At 41.6% G+C, this 16,341-nt stretch overlaps 2 protein-coding genes across 5 annotated transcripts in view; both read left to right on the top strand.

Annotated features, from left to right (window-relative positions):
• aadat (aminoadipate aminotransferase) overlaps nucleotides 1-506 on the top strand; it is an 8,865-nt gene extending 8,359 nt beyond the window's left edge. For all 3 annotated transcript variants that reach the window (XR_006827332.1, XM_046063894.1, XM_046063895.1), the window contains one exon: nucleotides 141-506. Coding sequence is in view for 2 of the 3 variants with exons in the window: in XM_046063894.1 (XP_045919850.1) it covers nucleotides 141-182 (42 nt within the window). In the remaining variant the exon portion in view is untranslated. The remainder of the gene's footprint in view (nucleotides 1-140) is intronic.
• Nucleotides 507-5,762: 5,256 nt separating this feature from the next.
• Nucleotides 5,763-14,233, top strand: mfap3l (microfibril associated protein 3 like). 2 transcript variants are annotated; one of them, XM_046063896.1, is made up of 3 exons: nucleotides 5,763-6,092; nucleotides 7,509-7,915; nucleotides 12,140-14,233. In XM_046063896.1, the coding sequence occupies exons 2-3, from the start codon at nucleotides 7,642-7,644 to the stop codon at nucleotides 13,066-13,068; spliced, it is 1,203 nt and encodes a 400-aa protein (XP_045919852.1). In that variant the 5' UTR covers nucleotides 5,763-6,092; nucleotides 7,509-7,641; the 3' UTR covers nucleotides 13,069-14,233. The 2 variants fall into 2 exon arrangements, with proteins under 2 accessions (XP_045919852.1, XP_045919854.1); XM_046063898.1 differs by lacking the exon at nucleotides 5,763-6,092 and adding an exon at nucleotides 6,300-6,779.
• The last annotated feature ends 2,108 nt before the right edge of the window (nucleotides 14,234-16,341 follow it).

A 16,341-nucleotide genomic window follows, 5' to 3' on the forward strand; every position in this document is an offset into this window, starting at 1 on the left:
CCCCACCAGAGCAGATTGATGAGATATATACACACACACACACACACACACACACACACACACACACACACACACACACACACACACACACACACACACACACCTTAACTGACTCTAAACTTTCACACATCTTCCAACAGGCTTTCAGAAGACTCTCTTCTCTCATCAAAGAAGCTTTGTGATCAAAGATTTATTTCCCCCGGGGCAAATGCTGTATTTTTGTAACTTGGACTTTTATGTTAAAATATATCATAAGTATATTTTAAAATTGTGTAATCTCTGACTGTATCTATACCACAGTCAAGAGGAGACAACACTTTCTTCCCCAAATGTTTTTATGGGTGCATGTTCAGTCAACATGACTTGCTGCTTATTTGGAGTTTTAGAAGGAAAACAAACACAGTCGTTGACTTCATTGTTTGTTGCTCCTCCGTTGCACTACACAGTGAAGATGTCTGTATCTCATCATGCACAAAAAAGTAAATACTAACTTTTTTTTAAAATCACTCTGTTTTGTCTTTTGAGTCTGTATCTTTTTGCAATGTGCAAAGTGTGTGAGTTCTGCTCCACTACAAACCTTAAAACACGGTGACACCTGATAACCAAATGGTTCCAGTGTAGGCGTGGTTATTCAAAGATGGGGGAAAACTTGCTGAGGGATACAGAGGAACAAATACACCACTTGTATTAGCTGAATGTGTATCGTCTGTGGTCACTGTTGCTCCAGGAGACATTACAACAAATTCACATAGACTTTACAGCAACATAACATTTCTGTTAAAGTGTGAAAATTTCTTGTCATCTTTTTCATCATTATTGCACAGGTTTAGTGATTCAAAGCCATCCATCTCATTTGGGGTTTGCTTTATTGCAATCTGGCCAGGCGCAATAGACATGATTTGGTGTCATTTCAAACAGGTGGTACAAAGGATGACTGACAGTCCTCTTAATCGTCATGCACCCTTCTGTACTTGACTGGACAAATTTATCTTTAGATGTTGCTAACTCTAGCGACACGTATCCGGGGGTTATCACTGGCACGACAGTTGAAACACATCGGTTCCACAATTAAGGGGTTTGAGCAACTTAGTACTTCTCTGTGCACAGACCTCATTATCTATTTTCTGTCCAATATTACCTGTCTAATAATTAATGTGCAATATTCTCTGCTGCTATTTATTCACTTGTCCTTTTTGGTTCACCATAATAATTCTTAATAATGTAAATATTGTACATACCCACACACCTTTATATTTGTCTTCATTTTTTATATTTATACTATTATTTATATACTCTTTATCTATCTACCTTTGAAAAGTGCAATTGTGACAAAAGGATTTCCCCTCGGGGATCAATAAAGTATTTCTGATTCTGACAAAGTAGGAGCCAGAAACTTCTTCTGATCGGCCTGTGCTTATAACCTTGTAACTGCATAACATGCGGCACCTCATCTGGAAATGTAACGCCAACATTTAGAAAGCATGTCAGTTTCTAAATAAATCTCAGGGGAGAATTGGGTTGTGCATTTGAAGAGCTGTCTTCATTTTGTGCAGGTGTTTTGAGAAGTCCCATCACATCTAAACCGACCCATATACTCTGGGTTTAATTGCGCTTAAGATTTCGTTTTTATTGGTCACAAAAGATTTTAAAAAAAACATATTGGCAGTTTTATGTAATGGTCTTTTTGCTGTCAAATCAAAACTTTTCAAACCAACATTTACATTAAACTTTACAACCTGACTTACGGCTGACCTAAACAGTCAGCTGGTGTTCCCCTCTCTTTCTTTCCTGATGAGTTTGGAAAAACCTCTCTCCATATTTTATTCTTAAACCTGCGTGTTCAGCGGTCACATAACAGTGCCTGCTGACTGGAAACTGTTTTCTTTTCCTTTGTACAGACTTTCTCCCTGCTGTGTTAATGTGTAGAGCTTTGTGAGCAGTGTGACCGAGCTCTCAGAAGTGTTTGTGTAAACATTCATCCCTAAAGGAGAACGGGGTCAGAGGGGAGGGCTTGAAAATCAGGCTTTTGCAAGATTTCTTTACTGTTAAGAAATATTTTCCTCTCGTAAAGACTGCAATTTCACCATGTGATGCTATCCTGACTGCTGCATTTAAAATTTAACTTTAGTAATTTCTACTTCGGGAGTTAAAATACAAAGCAATGCGTCATATTTTATGAGTTTATCCATTGTTCGAATGTAAAACTTTAACGCGAAACTGAAGTAAAAGTACCATATTATTTCCCTCTAAATCTAATTAAATTTAGTGCAGACAAAGTATAAATTCTCACAAAATGGAAATAAGAAAGCACCAGTCCCTCTCAGGTCAAAGTATCCAATGTTTTTTTCTGAGCCAAAGATCGAAAGTGATGACTTTTAACAAACTAAAACACAATTATTGACAGTGGCTGTTTGCTGTGAGTTGTCAACTCTTATTGATAAAGAAAGTTTCATGAAACAGAGCAACATTTATTAAATTTCAGACAAGGAGAACAGCAACAGGAGGCCAAAGTGACAACACCGTGTAATGCCAAAAGAAGATCCCATCCTGGTCCACAATATTTATCCCTTTACTGTCCCTATGGAGCCCACAATGTACCTCCTACATTCTCTGCTGGCCTAACTATGTGTAACCATCTTATTGGATGTTCAACTCTAATGCTTTACCTAAGTCACGTTGGAATTAGGAGGTCACATGTATTACAATCTAAGGAGAGACAGTCTGTCTGTCAACATCTAAGACAGCAGAGCACCATATCTCTCGTCCTTGCCTGTCTAGGCAACGTCTCGTTCCGATCTACCGAGCTGTCGTCATACACCCAAAGGGAAAGACAGCAGTATGAACCATTGCAAGAGAGACAGAGATCATTCTGTTTCTATCTCTGCAAGCAAGACATGTGAATGACATGTACTTACTACCAACTCCTAGCCACCTTGGTCCTCTCAGGAAAACTCCTTCACACCTTGATACAGTGTTGATTTCAGACTTCTTTTATGGTTTGGTAGTAGAGGGTGGCGGTCACATGTACTTGACATGACGCTTCAACCTCTTTGTAGTGAAAATACAGTGTAAAAATAAATAAAAATTATCTACTGTCTGTGTGTTTGCTGTGTTGCGCTACTGTCCCGCTGTTCATTGAGGGGGTTTGTTATTTACGACTCTTACTTTGCAGCAATGCCAACATGCACAACAACTGCGTGACAGGGTAACACAAACTCAGTGCTTCAGCTTACATTAACTGCATCAGGCTGGGATCTGGTTCGGAAATAAAAACAGAATGCCTGGTGGGATCGGGTTTGGCTCGGTAGGTTTCGGACAGAAATATGTGGCCCATGCAGGGCACAATTTGGTAGGGGCAGGCGCTAGTATAAAACCATTATGTTGTGAATAACAGTTTTCCTTCAGGATCCAAAAATGAGTTCGGTAACAAAAACAAAAAGGAAAAAATAAAAAACTTTGCTCCTGACCAGCGAGTTAGACCTGAATTTGCGAAAACAAAGTGCAAGTGAAGGTAACCTGAGGGTTACACAGCCCGTGTGTTCATGGGAACAAAGAAGGGTTCAAACTGTCACTTCATAGGTGGCATAGAGGCAGTAGTGTCTGAGCAGACATTTGAGGCCATGTCTGGGCAGACTAATAACTACTCTACGCATATTTACATACATGTATCAGTACACAAATCATGACCATTGCAGGTAGACATTTGATTAATCTGTACACCGTCCTTTGCTGCTCTTCATTATTGATGGCAGCATTGAATAACCAAAGGGAAACTTGAAAGATGAAAGGAAAAGAGGGAGAGCAGAAGGAAAGGTGGATAGCGGTTATTCAGACTTGCTCCTTGACAGGATTAAGCTAGTCCTGTTGAATGGCTGCTGATTGATGCATGGAAGCGTGGCTGAACAAACAGGAGGGAGTCCAGTTCAGCCTGCAGCTTCCGAGTGTGCTTGTGCATGATGTGTACCAATTTCTGTGTTGATTCAGAGACAACAAAAAAAGAGATAACACAGGCAGTCCTGGTGCAAGCTGCAGCTCAGCTTGATGGCTACACTGCAGTCACATTGCTGTTTGACGTGGCGACATGGCTACATCTTGACAAAAGAGGGCTATTTACCTAAGCACGTCAAGGATGGCGGACTGTGGCTTCCCAAGCAGTGGATGGTATAAGATACGAGCTCTTGTCATTACACATGTTAGCATTATAGCTATTCAAGTACACTCTAACCTCCAAGACTGGTGGATAAGACCAGCGACCGCATCCTGCAGGGCTGGGTCGGCTGGCTTTTGGGGAGCCTCAGCTCCTAGCTCACGGAGGTCTTGGTGACTCATTTCACCAACATAACCAAGATAATAAAAATATTAATAAAGATGAATTAATAGGAGTGTGTTCGGTAGCACCAAAAGAAAAACAGTGTGCTGTCAACAGCTGAGTTACACCTGCACTTAGGAAAAACAAACTTCAGCGTTCAAAGGGAAACATCTCCTGTCGCTCAGTCGTTTTAAAGGGTTCAGCGAAGTTATTTCCGCACCTCTGGGGCTTCTGCACATCTGTGAGGGCTTGGCCAATAAGTGTGAATTACAGGAAATAGAGATTTTGGCACTTTCTCTTTGTTTACAGGCTTTTTGTGTTACATGCAGGCCGCTTTGTTTGGCTTGTGGCCTACATGTAGGCCTCTTCTTTGTCTCCATAAAGAGAGGCTCCAACATTTCAACTGTTGCGTGGAGGGGAAGGGAATGGGTTTTCACCACAGTCCATTTACCTGTCACTGTGAGCCATGTCTTAATGCAGACATCTGCACCACTAAATTAAATGTACTTACACATTACCTTTGTGTAAGCAAGGTTTAAAAGCCCATCAGTCTTTATAGTGGTGGATGGAAAAGTGGGAAGCTGCCCAGACCCATGCTGCTGTCAACCTCGTGGGAGCGTGAAGGCCAGACTACACAAACTGATGATAGAAATACAAATTAAAGGACAAAAACCCACAGGAAGTTGTCACCCAGCTCAGCTTTTTTCTTCTTTTTTTGCATGTTTGGGCTCAGTATTTTCTAGGTTTTCTAACTGTCCAGCATTAAATGGCAGTTATCACAAACAGGAGTCAGTTAAGACCAATTCAGAACTGCAAAGAGAGTGAATATTGGGCTTAACAATAGTCAGGTGGCCACAAACATGACTAAATGACTGCCAAATTGCTTTGTATCTGCTGGATGTGTAAATTAGCAACTGGGTCATTCTATGAAATTGGTGCTCTTTGTGTCCCTCTAATATATTTGCATGTGGACTATATTCAAGTTAAGCATTTATACTTTAAAGGTTTCAATATATGAGTTAGTTTATCTTAATATATGGTGCAAATTAATAATATAATGCCATAATTAAGCAATAAAAAACGTTTGTATAAAATACTAATTTTGACCTGTCCCAGGGCATAGTTGTTCAACTTCTAATAGCCAAAGTAGCCCATAAAAAAAGTGTTATGTTAACAAACAAAATGCATTAGTGAACGTTACATTTGTCATTTTCTTTTTGAAAATGTATTTAAAGACTGGCATATTGATATATGGCATGTTCTCCAACTTAAAAGGTGATGGAGGTGTGTTCACAGCTTGTTCTGTTGCCCCTATGTGGCCAAAAGGTCAATAAAAGCAACTTTAAACAACCTGGACAAGGAAATAACGGTGGTATGGAAACCTGTGACAACAACAGCTATAATCTTATTATATGTTAACTACCTGTTCAGACAGCAGATTCAATGCATTTCCCCTTGAAATGTCCTCTGTGTGTCTGAGGATTCATGTGAGCCCGAGTGAGGATTGTTAACAGGAATGTTATAACTTATATCTTAAAAGGCCATTTATTTATTTATTTATTTACTGTATTGCCCTGCCTGATGTGGCAGTACAACCCAAGCAAAAGGCGACGTTGCCACCCCTTCTGTGCTGAAGCACAGATGCAGGATCGCTAGCTGTCGGTTACATAGCGGACGACCAGCGGTAGGAGGAGGATGGAGATGCCGGAGAAATAGCTAACGTCTCGGGGAAAAAACGACTCTGGGGGTTCCTCACGACACATTAACAGCGGCAGACAATGATGTGAGTATTAAAAGGGCGATTTTATCAACTGGGAAATGTAAATTTTGCGTGGTTTTAGTCAATGTTTCGCAGTTAACGTCGACGCCGAGTTCGCCGTTGGCTGGACCGTTGGGCTCGGAGGTAACGTTACTGCATTTGTCGGTATAAATTCGGTGCTTTGTACGCGGTATCCCGATGATTTGGACTATATTAGATGGGGTAATATGTTATGTGAACTGCTGCCCCACATTAATTGATGGTTCATTTCGTGAATATGGAAGAGCTACCTTACAGCCGCTTTTGAACGGTTTGCACTTGCACAATTCTGGCAGGGTCCCATGATATGAAACCGTCGCCCAGCACATAGCCGGGTACCTTGCCCTTGTTTGGTAATATCCAGCGTTTAAACCGTAGTTTGATGCAAAAAAATCTTATTAGCACTCGATTGTTATGACTAACAAGGACGGTAAACTATTTACATCACTACGAGTTCTTAATTAACTCACATTAGTTGGCTAACGATGCCGTCGTATGTTTGGCAAAGGAGCTCACTAGAAAATAGACGGAGCCCATGCAGAGCTCCGTTATGTGGTAGTGCGGCTTTGTTTTCATATTAATCGAGCCAGTATGTTCTGTTATAACAGAGGAGGAAGCTGAAGATGCATGTTAAAATGGCGTTACAAATTATCTATATCAGCGTTATTGCAGGTAATAGACCTCTATATATTTTATTGTTATTTTCATATGATGTAAATGCTTGTAGCTGAGAGCTGTGCTGTTAGCTAACGCTGGATTTGCCAAATCCCCGACTAAATGCTTTTGTTTTCTAATGTTTGCTTACTTTGATTGAAAATGAATAAGATTATTGTGTCAATAAAATGGTCTAGGCCATTTGCCAAAGAGTAACGTTATTTTTAGGTCTGACTAAGACTAAAGTGATTTTTCTTTATATAAAAGCTGTTTTTCCTGAGTGGCTGTCTTCATACTACCCTGAAAGACTTTAAGGAAATGGCCTGGAGCATCAACAATTGCTGCCACTTATACAATAGCAGTGTCCAAAAGGACAGTACATTGTGGCATTTGTGAAGTTTTAACCGTCATATTTGTGGTAATTGTGCTTGATAATGAACTAAAATAGTAATCAACATAGAAAATATTTGCAAGAAAAAAAGCGTAATATCACAGTAGAGTTAGAATAAAATTCTCTCTGTTTCATATTATTGTAAAGAGAAGATCTTTGGAGTTTGGGTTGTAAGTTCAATAAAAGATGATAATGTCTTCATTATTATTGAAACAAGCATTAGTTGCAGTCCTGTATTTATTTTGGTGCTGGTTATAAAAACAGCCTACTTATCAGTTTGTTCCAGCTGCTGAGCATCTGGTTGTTCTGTCCTGCATCTCTGATTCATATGTGCCGTTTATTTTCTTGTTTTCCAGTGAGATGTTTCAAGCCACAGAGCTGAATACCAAATTGCCTTCTACTATCAAGAGATAGCCAGTGTGCTGAATGGAGACCCAGGAGGAATGACAGTCTTTTCCCCCTTGGGTGACGCACCGACAGTTTGAGAAAATGCACTGGGCCGGCGGATACGTTTTCCTGGTCCTGGCATCCCTTATCGCCTCTCGCACCACCGGGGCCTTATCCGTGGACCCAGATAGAAACGGCACGGCAAACAGCAATGTGACAGACGGCGGATTTGTCCCAGTTGTGTTCACAAGAGTGAACCAGATAATTGCCCGGGAGGGTAGTTGCGCAGTGATTGATTGCAATGTCACTGGAAACCCACTCCCCAGTGTTCAGTGGTTCAACTCCCATGGAGACCGCTTGGACACGGAGATGAGTGGTGAGACAGATTGTACTTTCCTCTGCTCTTTGTCACCAGCACTAGTTAGCAGCAGATAAATGCAGAAGAGTGTCAGGTTTGTTATTTACTATGAATAAAGCTGCTGAAAGTTAACATATAGACATTTAGGTGAATTCCTTGATTGAGGTCAGTACATGCACGCTAACATGCACACTGCTGGGTTTCCCCTTACGAAATAGTATTGCAGAGGTGGTACGCCACACAAATCCCTTACTTAGAAAATGAGGGCCTAAACAAAACTTATATGAATAATAAATATATGGCATTTGGTGTGTGACACAGCAACTCTGCTCCTTTTCTATCATGTTAGTGGAGGGGGTCTGCTGTAAAACCCCGGTGGAAACTCTGCACTATAACCTGACTACTGTGAATAACCAGATACACTTCCTGATTTTGTTGTTGTGCCCCCGAGTCCAAACGTTTCCTCTCAGCCAGCTCACTGTGGATCAACACAGTTCACATACTGCATTTCAGAGTTTGCTGGGAGGCAATTTTAAGATGCACTATGTAAAAATTGCCACGCATCCATCTTCTCTGCTGTAGTGGCTCGGTGCCTTGCTCAGTGACATGCCTAGTCGTCATAGATAGAGCCAATAGTTTGTGTTGCCATCTTTTTTTTTTTTATTGAGCACCAAAATGTTAATTGCACAGGACTAGTGTGTCCCAATGGCAGCACTGTCCCTAATGACCGAATTCATATATTAAAAGTATAGCTACCACAGCATTTAAAGTGTGTCTATATATACATTTTGACCCCATTGGTATTACTGGCACACCTAATGTAGTATTTGATATAGAGATAACATACAAAGGATACTCACACCTCAATACTATTAATAGAATAATTTCCATTTTAGTTACAATGTTATGTATACAACAAGCTGCACCAAACAAGTTTCCCCTGGTGGGGTTAATAAAGTTGTTTGTGTCTCAGGTGTTTTAATGCACATCATCCATTAATGCTGTGTTGTCCCTTAGTTACAAAGAGCACCAAGTGGTGCTTTTAACAAGCACCACTTGTTAAAAGTGTTGTCTGTCTCTTTTAGGAAAAAAGAAGAAATGTTTACAGTCAAAATGTTCAAATGCTTATCGAGAACAGGAAATCACCAAATGTTAGGTGAATCGCCATCTTCTTTTCCAGCTGACCCTCCAGCTTAGTACTGAGTTTATTCCAGAGCATTCGGATGTTGGATTATAAAGGCAGTTAACTCAAGAAAAAAGGGAAGAGTGGAAAGACAAGACAGGAACTGAAGACCTTGTGTACAGTGTTGATTTTAGTCCCGGTTCCAGTCTGATGTCCCGCAGACGTTCCTCTGAATCTTTAACTGAAGTGAAACCTGACTTTTGAACACAAGAACCAGACGGCCTCGAGTTCCTGGGGGACATTTGGCTCAATGGTTGCACATTTTGTCTGGCAGTAGTGATTATTTACTTGCTGTGATGGCTGGCCAGTTGGATTCAGGGACTCATTCAGTCGTTTTTACTAATGATTTTCATTCAGGCCGTCTGTGTTTGAATATTGTGTTTCACTTCAGAAGGCATGCAGAGTGAGGAGTCTTGTTTCTGAGCCGACCTGTTGAAACCTGCCGTCAGGCAGCAGAGGCAGCGTTGTTGTTGTGACCTACAAACCTAGAAAAGCGTCTGAACCATCGCAGAGCTTTTCCCTCCGGGTTACACATAGGAATATAATTACGGGAGGGGTAGGCGTTCACCACAGCAGACAGTGGTTTACTCAGAAATAAAAGGTGAATACATAAAGAGCTGTGTTAGTAACCTACTGGTCTGTTATGCAGGCTGCTTCAGACTTGCTTGTAATACTGGGCAGACGTCAATCGCATCACATGACCCAATGGTGGGTGTAAAATTAGAAATCTTGCTCTCATGGAAAGGCGGATGGGCGGGACGTTGTTTTGTTGTCCGGGCTTCATTTCCTGACCACCCATTGATCTCCTCCAGAGGATACCAGTGTGGGAAGTGGATCGTGCTAGCTCTGTCGAAGGCGTGGACTCTTCCAGACTTCAGACTACAGATTTAGAGAGAATATTCTGTGATATCTGTTCGTCTTTACTCCCACACAATAGAGAGTAAAGTGAGGAGTTGAGGAGGAGTTGCAGTTGAATTCACTACACGTCTGCTGCTTGTGGATGACTCGTCCTTGAAGCGCCACTTCAGGACAAAGCACAAACATCACAGTGTGTCAACAGTTTTTATCAGGAGCAGGAAAAAAACAATAATTGTTGACAGTGATGATGAATGTTGATTATAACCTTGACGTCGTTTGCTGTTGTGGTTTTAAAAGGTTCCATCCACCTGCACTTTAATGGGGCTAGAACACCTTGGCAGATAAAACTAAAACAACATGCACTGAATTTATTAAAGGGAGTAGTTTGACATTTTGTTAATTACTCTTATTCGCTTTCTTGCCCGAGAATTAGATGGGAAGATCAATACTGCTCTCATGTCTGTCTGTCAAATATGAAGGTACAGCCATGAGTCCATTAGCTTGACTTAGCATAATGACTGGATACAGGGGTAAACAGCTAGCCTGGCTCTGTCCAAAGGAATTATAGTTTTCTTCACTTAAACAAACTGATTCTGTCACCTCCAGACAGAGCCAGCCTAGATTTTTCTAGTCTTTGTGCTAAGCTAAGCTAACTGGCTGTAGCTTAATATTTAACAGACAGACACGAGAGTGGTACTGATCTTATTATCTAACACCCCACCAGAAAGCGAATAAGTGCATTTCCCAAAGTGTCGGTCTGTTCCTTTGAACTGAACAACTCACACCACCGTGCAGGTCGATGAGTTTATCAGTCAGAACAAGCTCCTCATCGCCTGGATAAGAACTGATAACCAAAGCAAATAATGAGGGGAAGCTAATTAGACGCCAAACACATGCATTCGGCTATAAAACGCATTTGATAGAGACCGTACAGCTACCATCAAAGCCAGACTCACCACATGTCAACTGGCTGGCGTTGCTGATGATGGCTAGTCACTGCAAGTGACATTTTATTTAAAATATTTTCCAAATTTCTGGTTATTAATGGACAGATGTGTGTGAGTTAACTCACTTTAATACAGCCTTGGTCTGAAGGTTATTGTGTGCTTGTGTAAGCCCACAAGCTTCGGTTGTTTAGGTCATGCAGCCGGTTCCCAAAGTAATGCAAAATCATTTGTTTTGCATGAAAACGCAGAGTTCGAAACGCAGGGGGACTTTGGAAGATGCTAAAGTAATATTTTGGAATAAATTGGTGCCTGTGACTAAACCTCTCCCTAAGGCAAGTCCTAATGGCCATGTGACTTGTACTTTGGGTGAATAGGCCCTTAGAGCATCTCACTCTGCAGATTTCCTAAACAAATCAAACGTTTGATTAAATTGTAACACTGGAATACTACTTTCATTTTTGTCATTGGGAGAACCGGCCCTTTAATCATGTTTTAACGCTCGTGTAACTTCATTCCAACATGTAATCAGATCCTTGTTGTTTTGATTACTCAAACCTCAGAAGCGCGTCAAGCAGTCACGCCACCTGTTTAAATATTGAAGGCATGGCAGGAATAATAAGGTCGCTGCTGTTGAACTCACAAAACACAGATGAAAACCATGTTCCTTTTAAACCAGTGTACGCCACTAACATGGCACATACTGAACAATTAGTGGCTGAGATAAACACAGATGCAGGCTCAGATGTGAGGTCAGTGCACGCTGCCGCTGTAAGGACTTTACATACATTATTAACAAATAGCTGCTGGGCTTAAAGCCACTTTTTTTATTATTGGTTTATAAATATGTGCCAAACAAATTTGTTCTCTAGAGCTGTCAGATAAAAACAGATTAAACCCTGCAGAAGAAAAACGTAAGCAAATCTGAGTAAGCAAGTTCCTCTTAGAAAGCAGCAGAGTTTACTCTGGATTCACAGAAGCAGAGAAACGGATGCATTAAGAGGATTTTCAGAGTTTAAAGTTTGGCCTCGGATGAGTTAGTGGGCTATGTAGTGTCAGTCAATGTTGTGTTTTTAAAAGCAGATCCAAGACAAGATAAGCAGACAAGTCAGTAACTGATTTAATCCGCAGTTCGTAGCTTTGGATGTTAGGATACGTTTATATTCACCAATGTAAGGGCTCGGGATGTGGAACAGTCGGAAACATCATACAGGTTGTAAACACGTTAGCCAAACCTCTCTCTGTCTCCGTCTGTAGGTGGGAAGTGGTGGCTGCTGGACGATGGCGTGCTCAACATCACCAGCATCGAGTTTGCAGACCGTGGGAAGTACACCTGCATGGCGTCCAACGTGCATGGCAGCTCCAACTGCACAGTGACGCTGCGTGTGGTCTTCACTAACGGTGACATGGGCGTGTACTACATGGTGGTGTGTCTGGTCACCTTCACCATCATCATGGCCCTGAACGTCACGCGCCTCTGCATGATGAGCAGCCACCTGAAGAAGACGGAGAAAGCCATCAACGAATTCTTCCGCACGGAGGGCGCCGAGAAGCTGCAGAAGGCCTTCGAGATCGCCAAGCGAATTCCCATCATCACCTCGGCCAAGACGCTGGAGCTGGCCAAGGTGACGCAGTTCAAGACCATGGAGTTTGCGCGGTACATCGAGGAGCTGGCTCGCAGCATTCCGCTGCCGCCGCTCATCATGAACTGCCGCACCTTCATGGAGGAGATCCTGGAGGTGGTGGGGGTGGAGGAGATGAGGCACACCTTCGTGCGAGCGCCAGAGGGATGCCGCGAGATAGCCGGCAGGGTCGCCTCCATCGGGGTGAGAGACATCTTCACCATCCTGCAGGAGAGGGAGAGAGGGCGAGAGAGGGAGCGCAGCGATTCCCCCGCCGCCGACTCAGACAACTCCTCAGTTCAAGAGCAGCCGCAGCACATCGCCATCCAGGTGTCGGTCCACCCGCAGCTCGCCATCGAAGGTTACTGCAGCATCGAAGCTCCACCTCAGCCAGAGGCCACACCCCCCTCTCCTCCCCCATCCTCCCCACCACCGCCCTCTCCCCTTCCCCAGGAGGAGCAGCCTGAGGCGGAGGGAGAGGAAGACACCGACCAGGCTGCGCCCGAACCGACACCCGCAAATAACACCCCTCCCTGCCAGGTGTTTTACGAGAGCCACGTGTGACGAAACAAACAAACCCTGGAGGAGCGACGAGTTAACCTGCTATGCATTTCAACTTGAAGACAAAACAAAAGGTCAACAAAATATTTTTAATTTCCCATTTTGGAAAGACACAATCACATGGTTTATTTATCTTTTTCTGAACGGAACAATCTCTCTAAACCTTCGTAGGCTTCTCTTCTGAGAATAAAATCACAAGGTTTTTAGACGAGCGTTTTTTGTTCTCACTGGACTTTCATGCTTGAATGTACACGGGAAGGGGTAATCAATATTATTATTAATGTAACAAGCAGTAAATTGTAAAGGGACATTTCCTGTGTTGAGATTTTGATAGCTCAGACTTTTATTTAAAGAATTAGAGTACTTCACCCCTGGAGGGAGAATGATTCCTGAGTTTTTAGTTTCTTACCGTGCTCGGGTTTTACGCCTAACTCCAGAAATCTGCCTCAAGCTGCTCTTCATGCAGTTTTATTCAAACCATGAAAGCTTCATCCTCTCAAGAATTCACATCCAGCTACTGTTGCAGTCGATCTGCTGTTATCGTGTACCGTTCTGCTCACCTAGAGATGCATGCTGGACGGAAAAGAGTGGCCACATCATGATTGTACGGCCGACTGTATATCTAAAAAAAACAAAAAAGAAGTAAGCCAGCTAAATCTGTGTGTACAGTATATTTCCTGATTGGGTCACACACACCTCTGGGGAGAGTTTATATCCGTTTCCTTTTTAATTATTTGAGTATTACCCATTGTGGTGTGATTTTCTGTGCTAGTTTAAGCAGTTTTTAAATAAAGTCTTATTTCTCCTCCGTAGAGAACAGTAGCTTATTTTTCCTCCGTCATGTGCTGTTTTTAGGGTTTTTGATTTTAACTCCTGACCTGATCTCGGCATCGTCTCGCTTCTGCAAAGGCTTTAAAGTACAGCTGCATTTCTGCTGCATGTGAAAAAAAGTGGACAGGGGAGATGTTTGACGTCTTTCTCTGGGATTCTCTTCTTCCTTCCTTCGCTTGACTAATGGTCCAGTCTGTGGCGGAGAGATGAACTGGATGCTGTTATGCTTTTACCCGGTGCTCCTGAGATGACACTTTTGTTTCTATTTTTTTTGTAGTGGAATAAAATGGAAGTGCTGTGTATAAAAAAAGAAAACATGGTTTCCACAGTTTGGTCAGTTGTGTCTCTCTCTCTCTCTCTCTCTCTCACACACACACTCACACACACACACACACACACACAGTCAGAAATGTTTGCTGTACCCACATTAATTTAAATGTCTTATTTGTAGTTATTAACAGCAGTAGTAGCACCCAGACAGAAACACTGCTACATCTAATATTACTTCCCATCTCATCCTTCTGTATGAGAGTTTGTTTTGGGACAATTTAACCACCTTTTCCTTCCGGTTACCCAAAACTGAACTACAGCTTATGTTGTTTAAATCAGAGGTTTTCAAAGTGGGGGATTGGAGGTGGGCAGGCAGCGTGAGGTAAAGGGCAATTCATGTACTTTCAAACCCTTTTGCGTCTTTTAAAACCACAATTTGCGTCAAAGCTCTTTCTCTGTGTCATAACTCAGTCATATCTGGCTACAGTATGTCATTATTATTTTGTACGTTCGCATCACCGCTCAGAAATCAGAGGGAAAGAAGACCCCAGAACATGCCTGGGAAACATCACCTTTTTAAGTTTTGTTCAATCCCAAAGTAATTCAGTAACAGTCATGTGTACATCCATGAGTAAAATGTTAACAAATATATAAAATACGTTAGCCCTAAGCTATCTTACTGACTCCAACGGAAACATGGCCTTGGATTGTTACAAGCACGTCTCTGCTGATGTGACACAAACGTGATGGAGGGAAAAGGTCTGCTGACAGAGCTGGAAGCCTTCAGGATTTAGAAAATAGTGAAACGGACAGAAACCTGTCTGACAAGTGTCCTAAAAATGTTTAATCTCCCTGAGTACATGCAGGGAAAACGGAGCGCCTGCTTAGAGTCTTGTTGCCTCCGGATCCCAGATTCATTTGGCACAGCTGTGATATAAAGTGTGCACTAATGATTTAGATGACGCTACATACGGTACAAAAAAATACAATATGTGAAATTGCAATATTTGAATGTAGTATACATACTGTAAATGTACTGGCTACTGAGTTGGGGTAATAATACAGTAAAAATGGTAAATTACAAGTAATTACTGTGATTAGTGTGAAGCACTATACTGTAATTTAGCAATAAAATAGTGTTTTACAGTGATTGTATAATTGGTTACCGCAGAAACACAGTATATTACTGTTATAATACTGTAAATTCTGAGTTTACAGAAACTATGATGATTATTGCAATATCATATTGTCGTTTTTATAGTATTGCTGTAATAATACTGTAAATTGTTACACAATATCATATTGTAATTTTACAGTACTATTGTGTGTGGTAACTGTAGAAACACTATTACTGTTATTTTCATCTACTTTACTGTAAAATAATGAACTGTATATATTACTGTGATTTTCCTGCAATTAAAAACCAGTAATTTACTGTAAAATTAAACTAATATATTTTATAGTGTACTTTAAAAAGCTTTTCTTTAACTCTGCCAACAAATACCTAAAGATGTGTGAAATATATTTGGGTTCGGTGTGGAAATCTGGTTTGTCTTCTCTAAAGGCAGAAGCAGAGGAGGCTGATGCCAACAGTCTCAGGTTGGTGACTGACAGAGACCTGAATAATAGATGTTCTGTAACAGGACACGAGGGTGCAGTCCCACTCTCTCAGTCGCTGTCATGTCTCTGAGCTAATATCAAATTCAGAAAACGACGGGGACTTTTTATTTATTTACAAAGGCTGGTCTGAGAATCCCCCCATCACCTCCCCCCAAACTCAAAACTAATCCTAATCCACTCCCACCCCTGGGCGCCAACAGTAAAGCCACTGATGAAGCAGACAGACGCTGCACTGTTGAGCTATTACAAGTCTGTAAACCAGAACAAGACCACATAGTGTGCGCTGTATTTATTAGGAGGGAAAGTGGACAAAATAATAGAAACACCTTACTCGACAGAAGCCCTGCAGTAAAGCTCAGAGTGAATGCCAACCCAAGCAATGTTTTAAGATTGTAATATATCTTATATAGTAATATATATCATTACAACCCCATTAGCACAGCTGCTGGTGGCTGCAATTGAAACTATTCTTCCTTTTGAAGCAGGATGTTAGTGCAGCACACAACACAATGTGGAATCATTTTAACCTGTAATCCAACAGTTACAGAAGATAAA

Source organism: Micropterus dolomieu, linkage group LG12 (genome assembly GCF_021292245.1).
Source record: "Micropterus dolomieu isolate WLL.071019.BEF.003 ecotype Adirondacks linkage group LG12, ASM2129224v1, whole genome shotgun sequence".
Lineage (NCBI taxonomy): Eukaryota > Metazoa > Chordata > Actinopteri > Centrarchiformes > Centrarchidae > Micropterus > Micropterus dolomieu.

What these genes read in the sequence shown, in the direction of transcription:
- mfap3l (XM_046063896.1), top strand. Translation starts at nt 7,642, where the DNA reads ATGCACTGGGCCGGCGGATACGTTTTCCTGGTCCTGGCATCCCTTATC. An exon ending in CTTGGACACGGAGATGAGTG is followed by an intron (nt 7,916 to 12,139) that starts GTGAGACAGATT and finishes CTCCGTCTGTAG; the next exon opens with GTGGGAAGTGGTGGCTGCTG.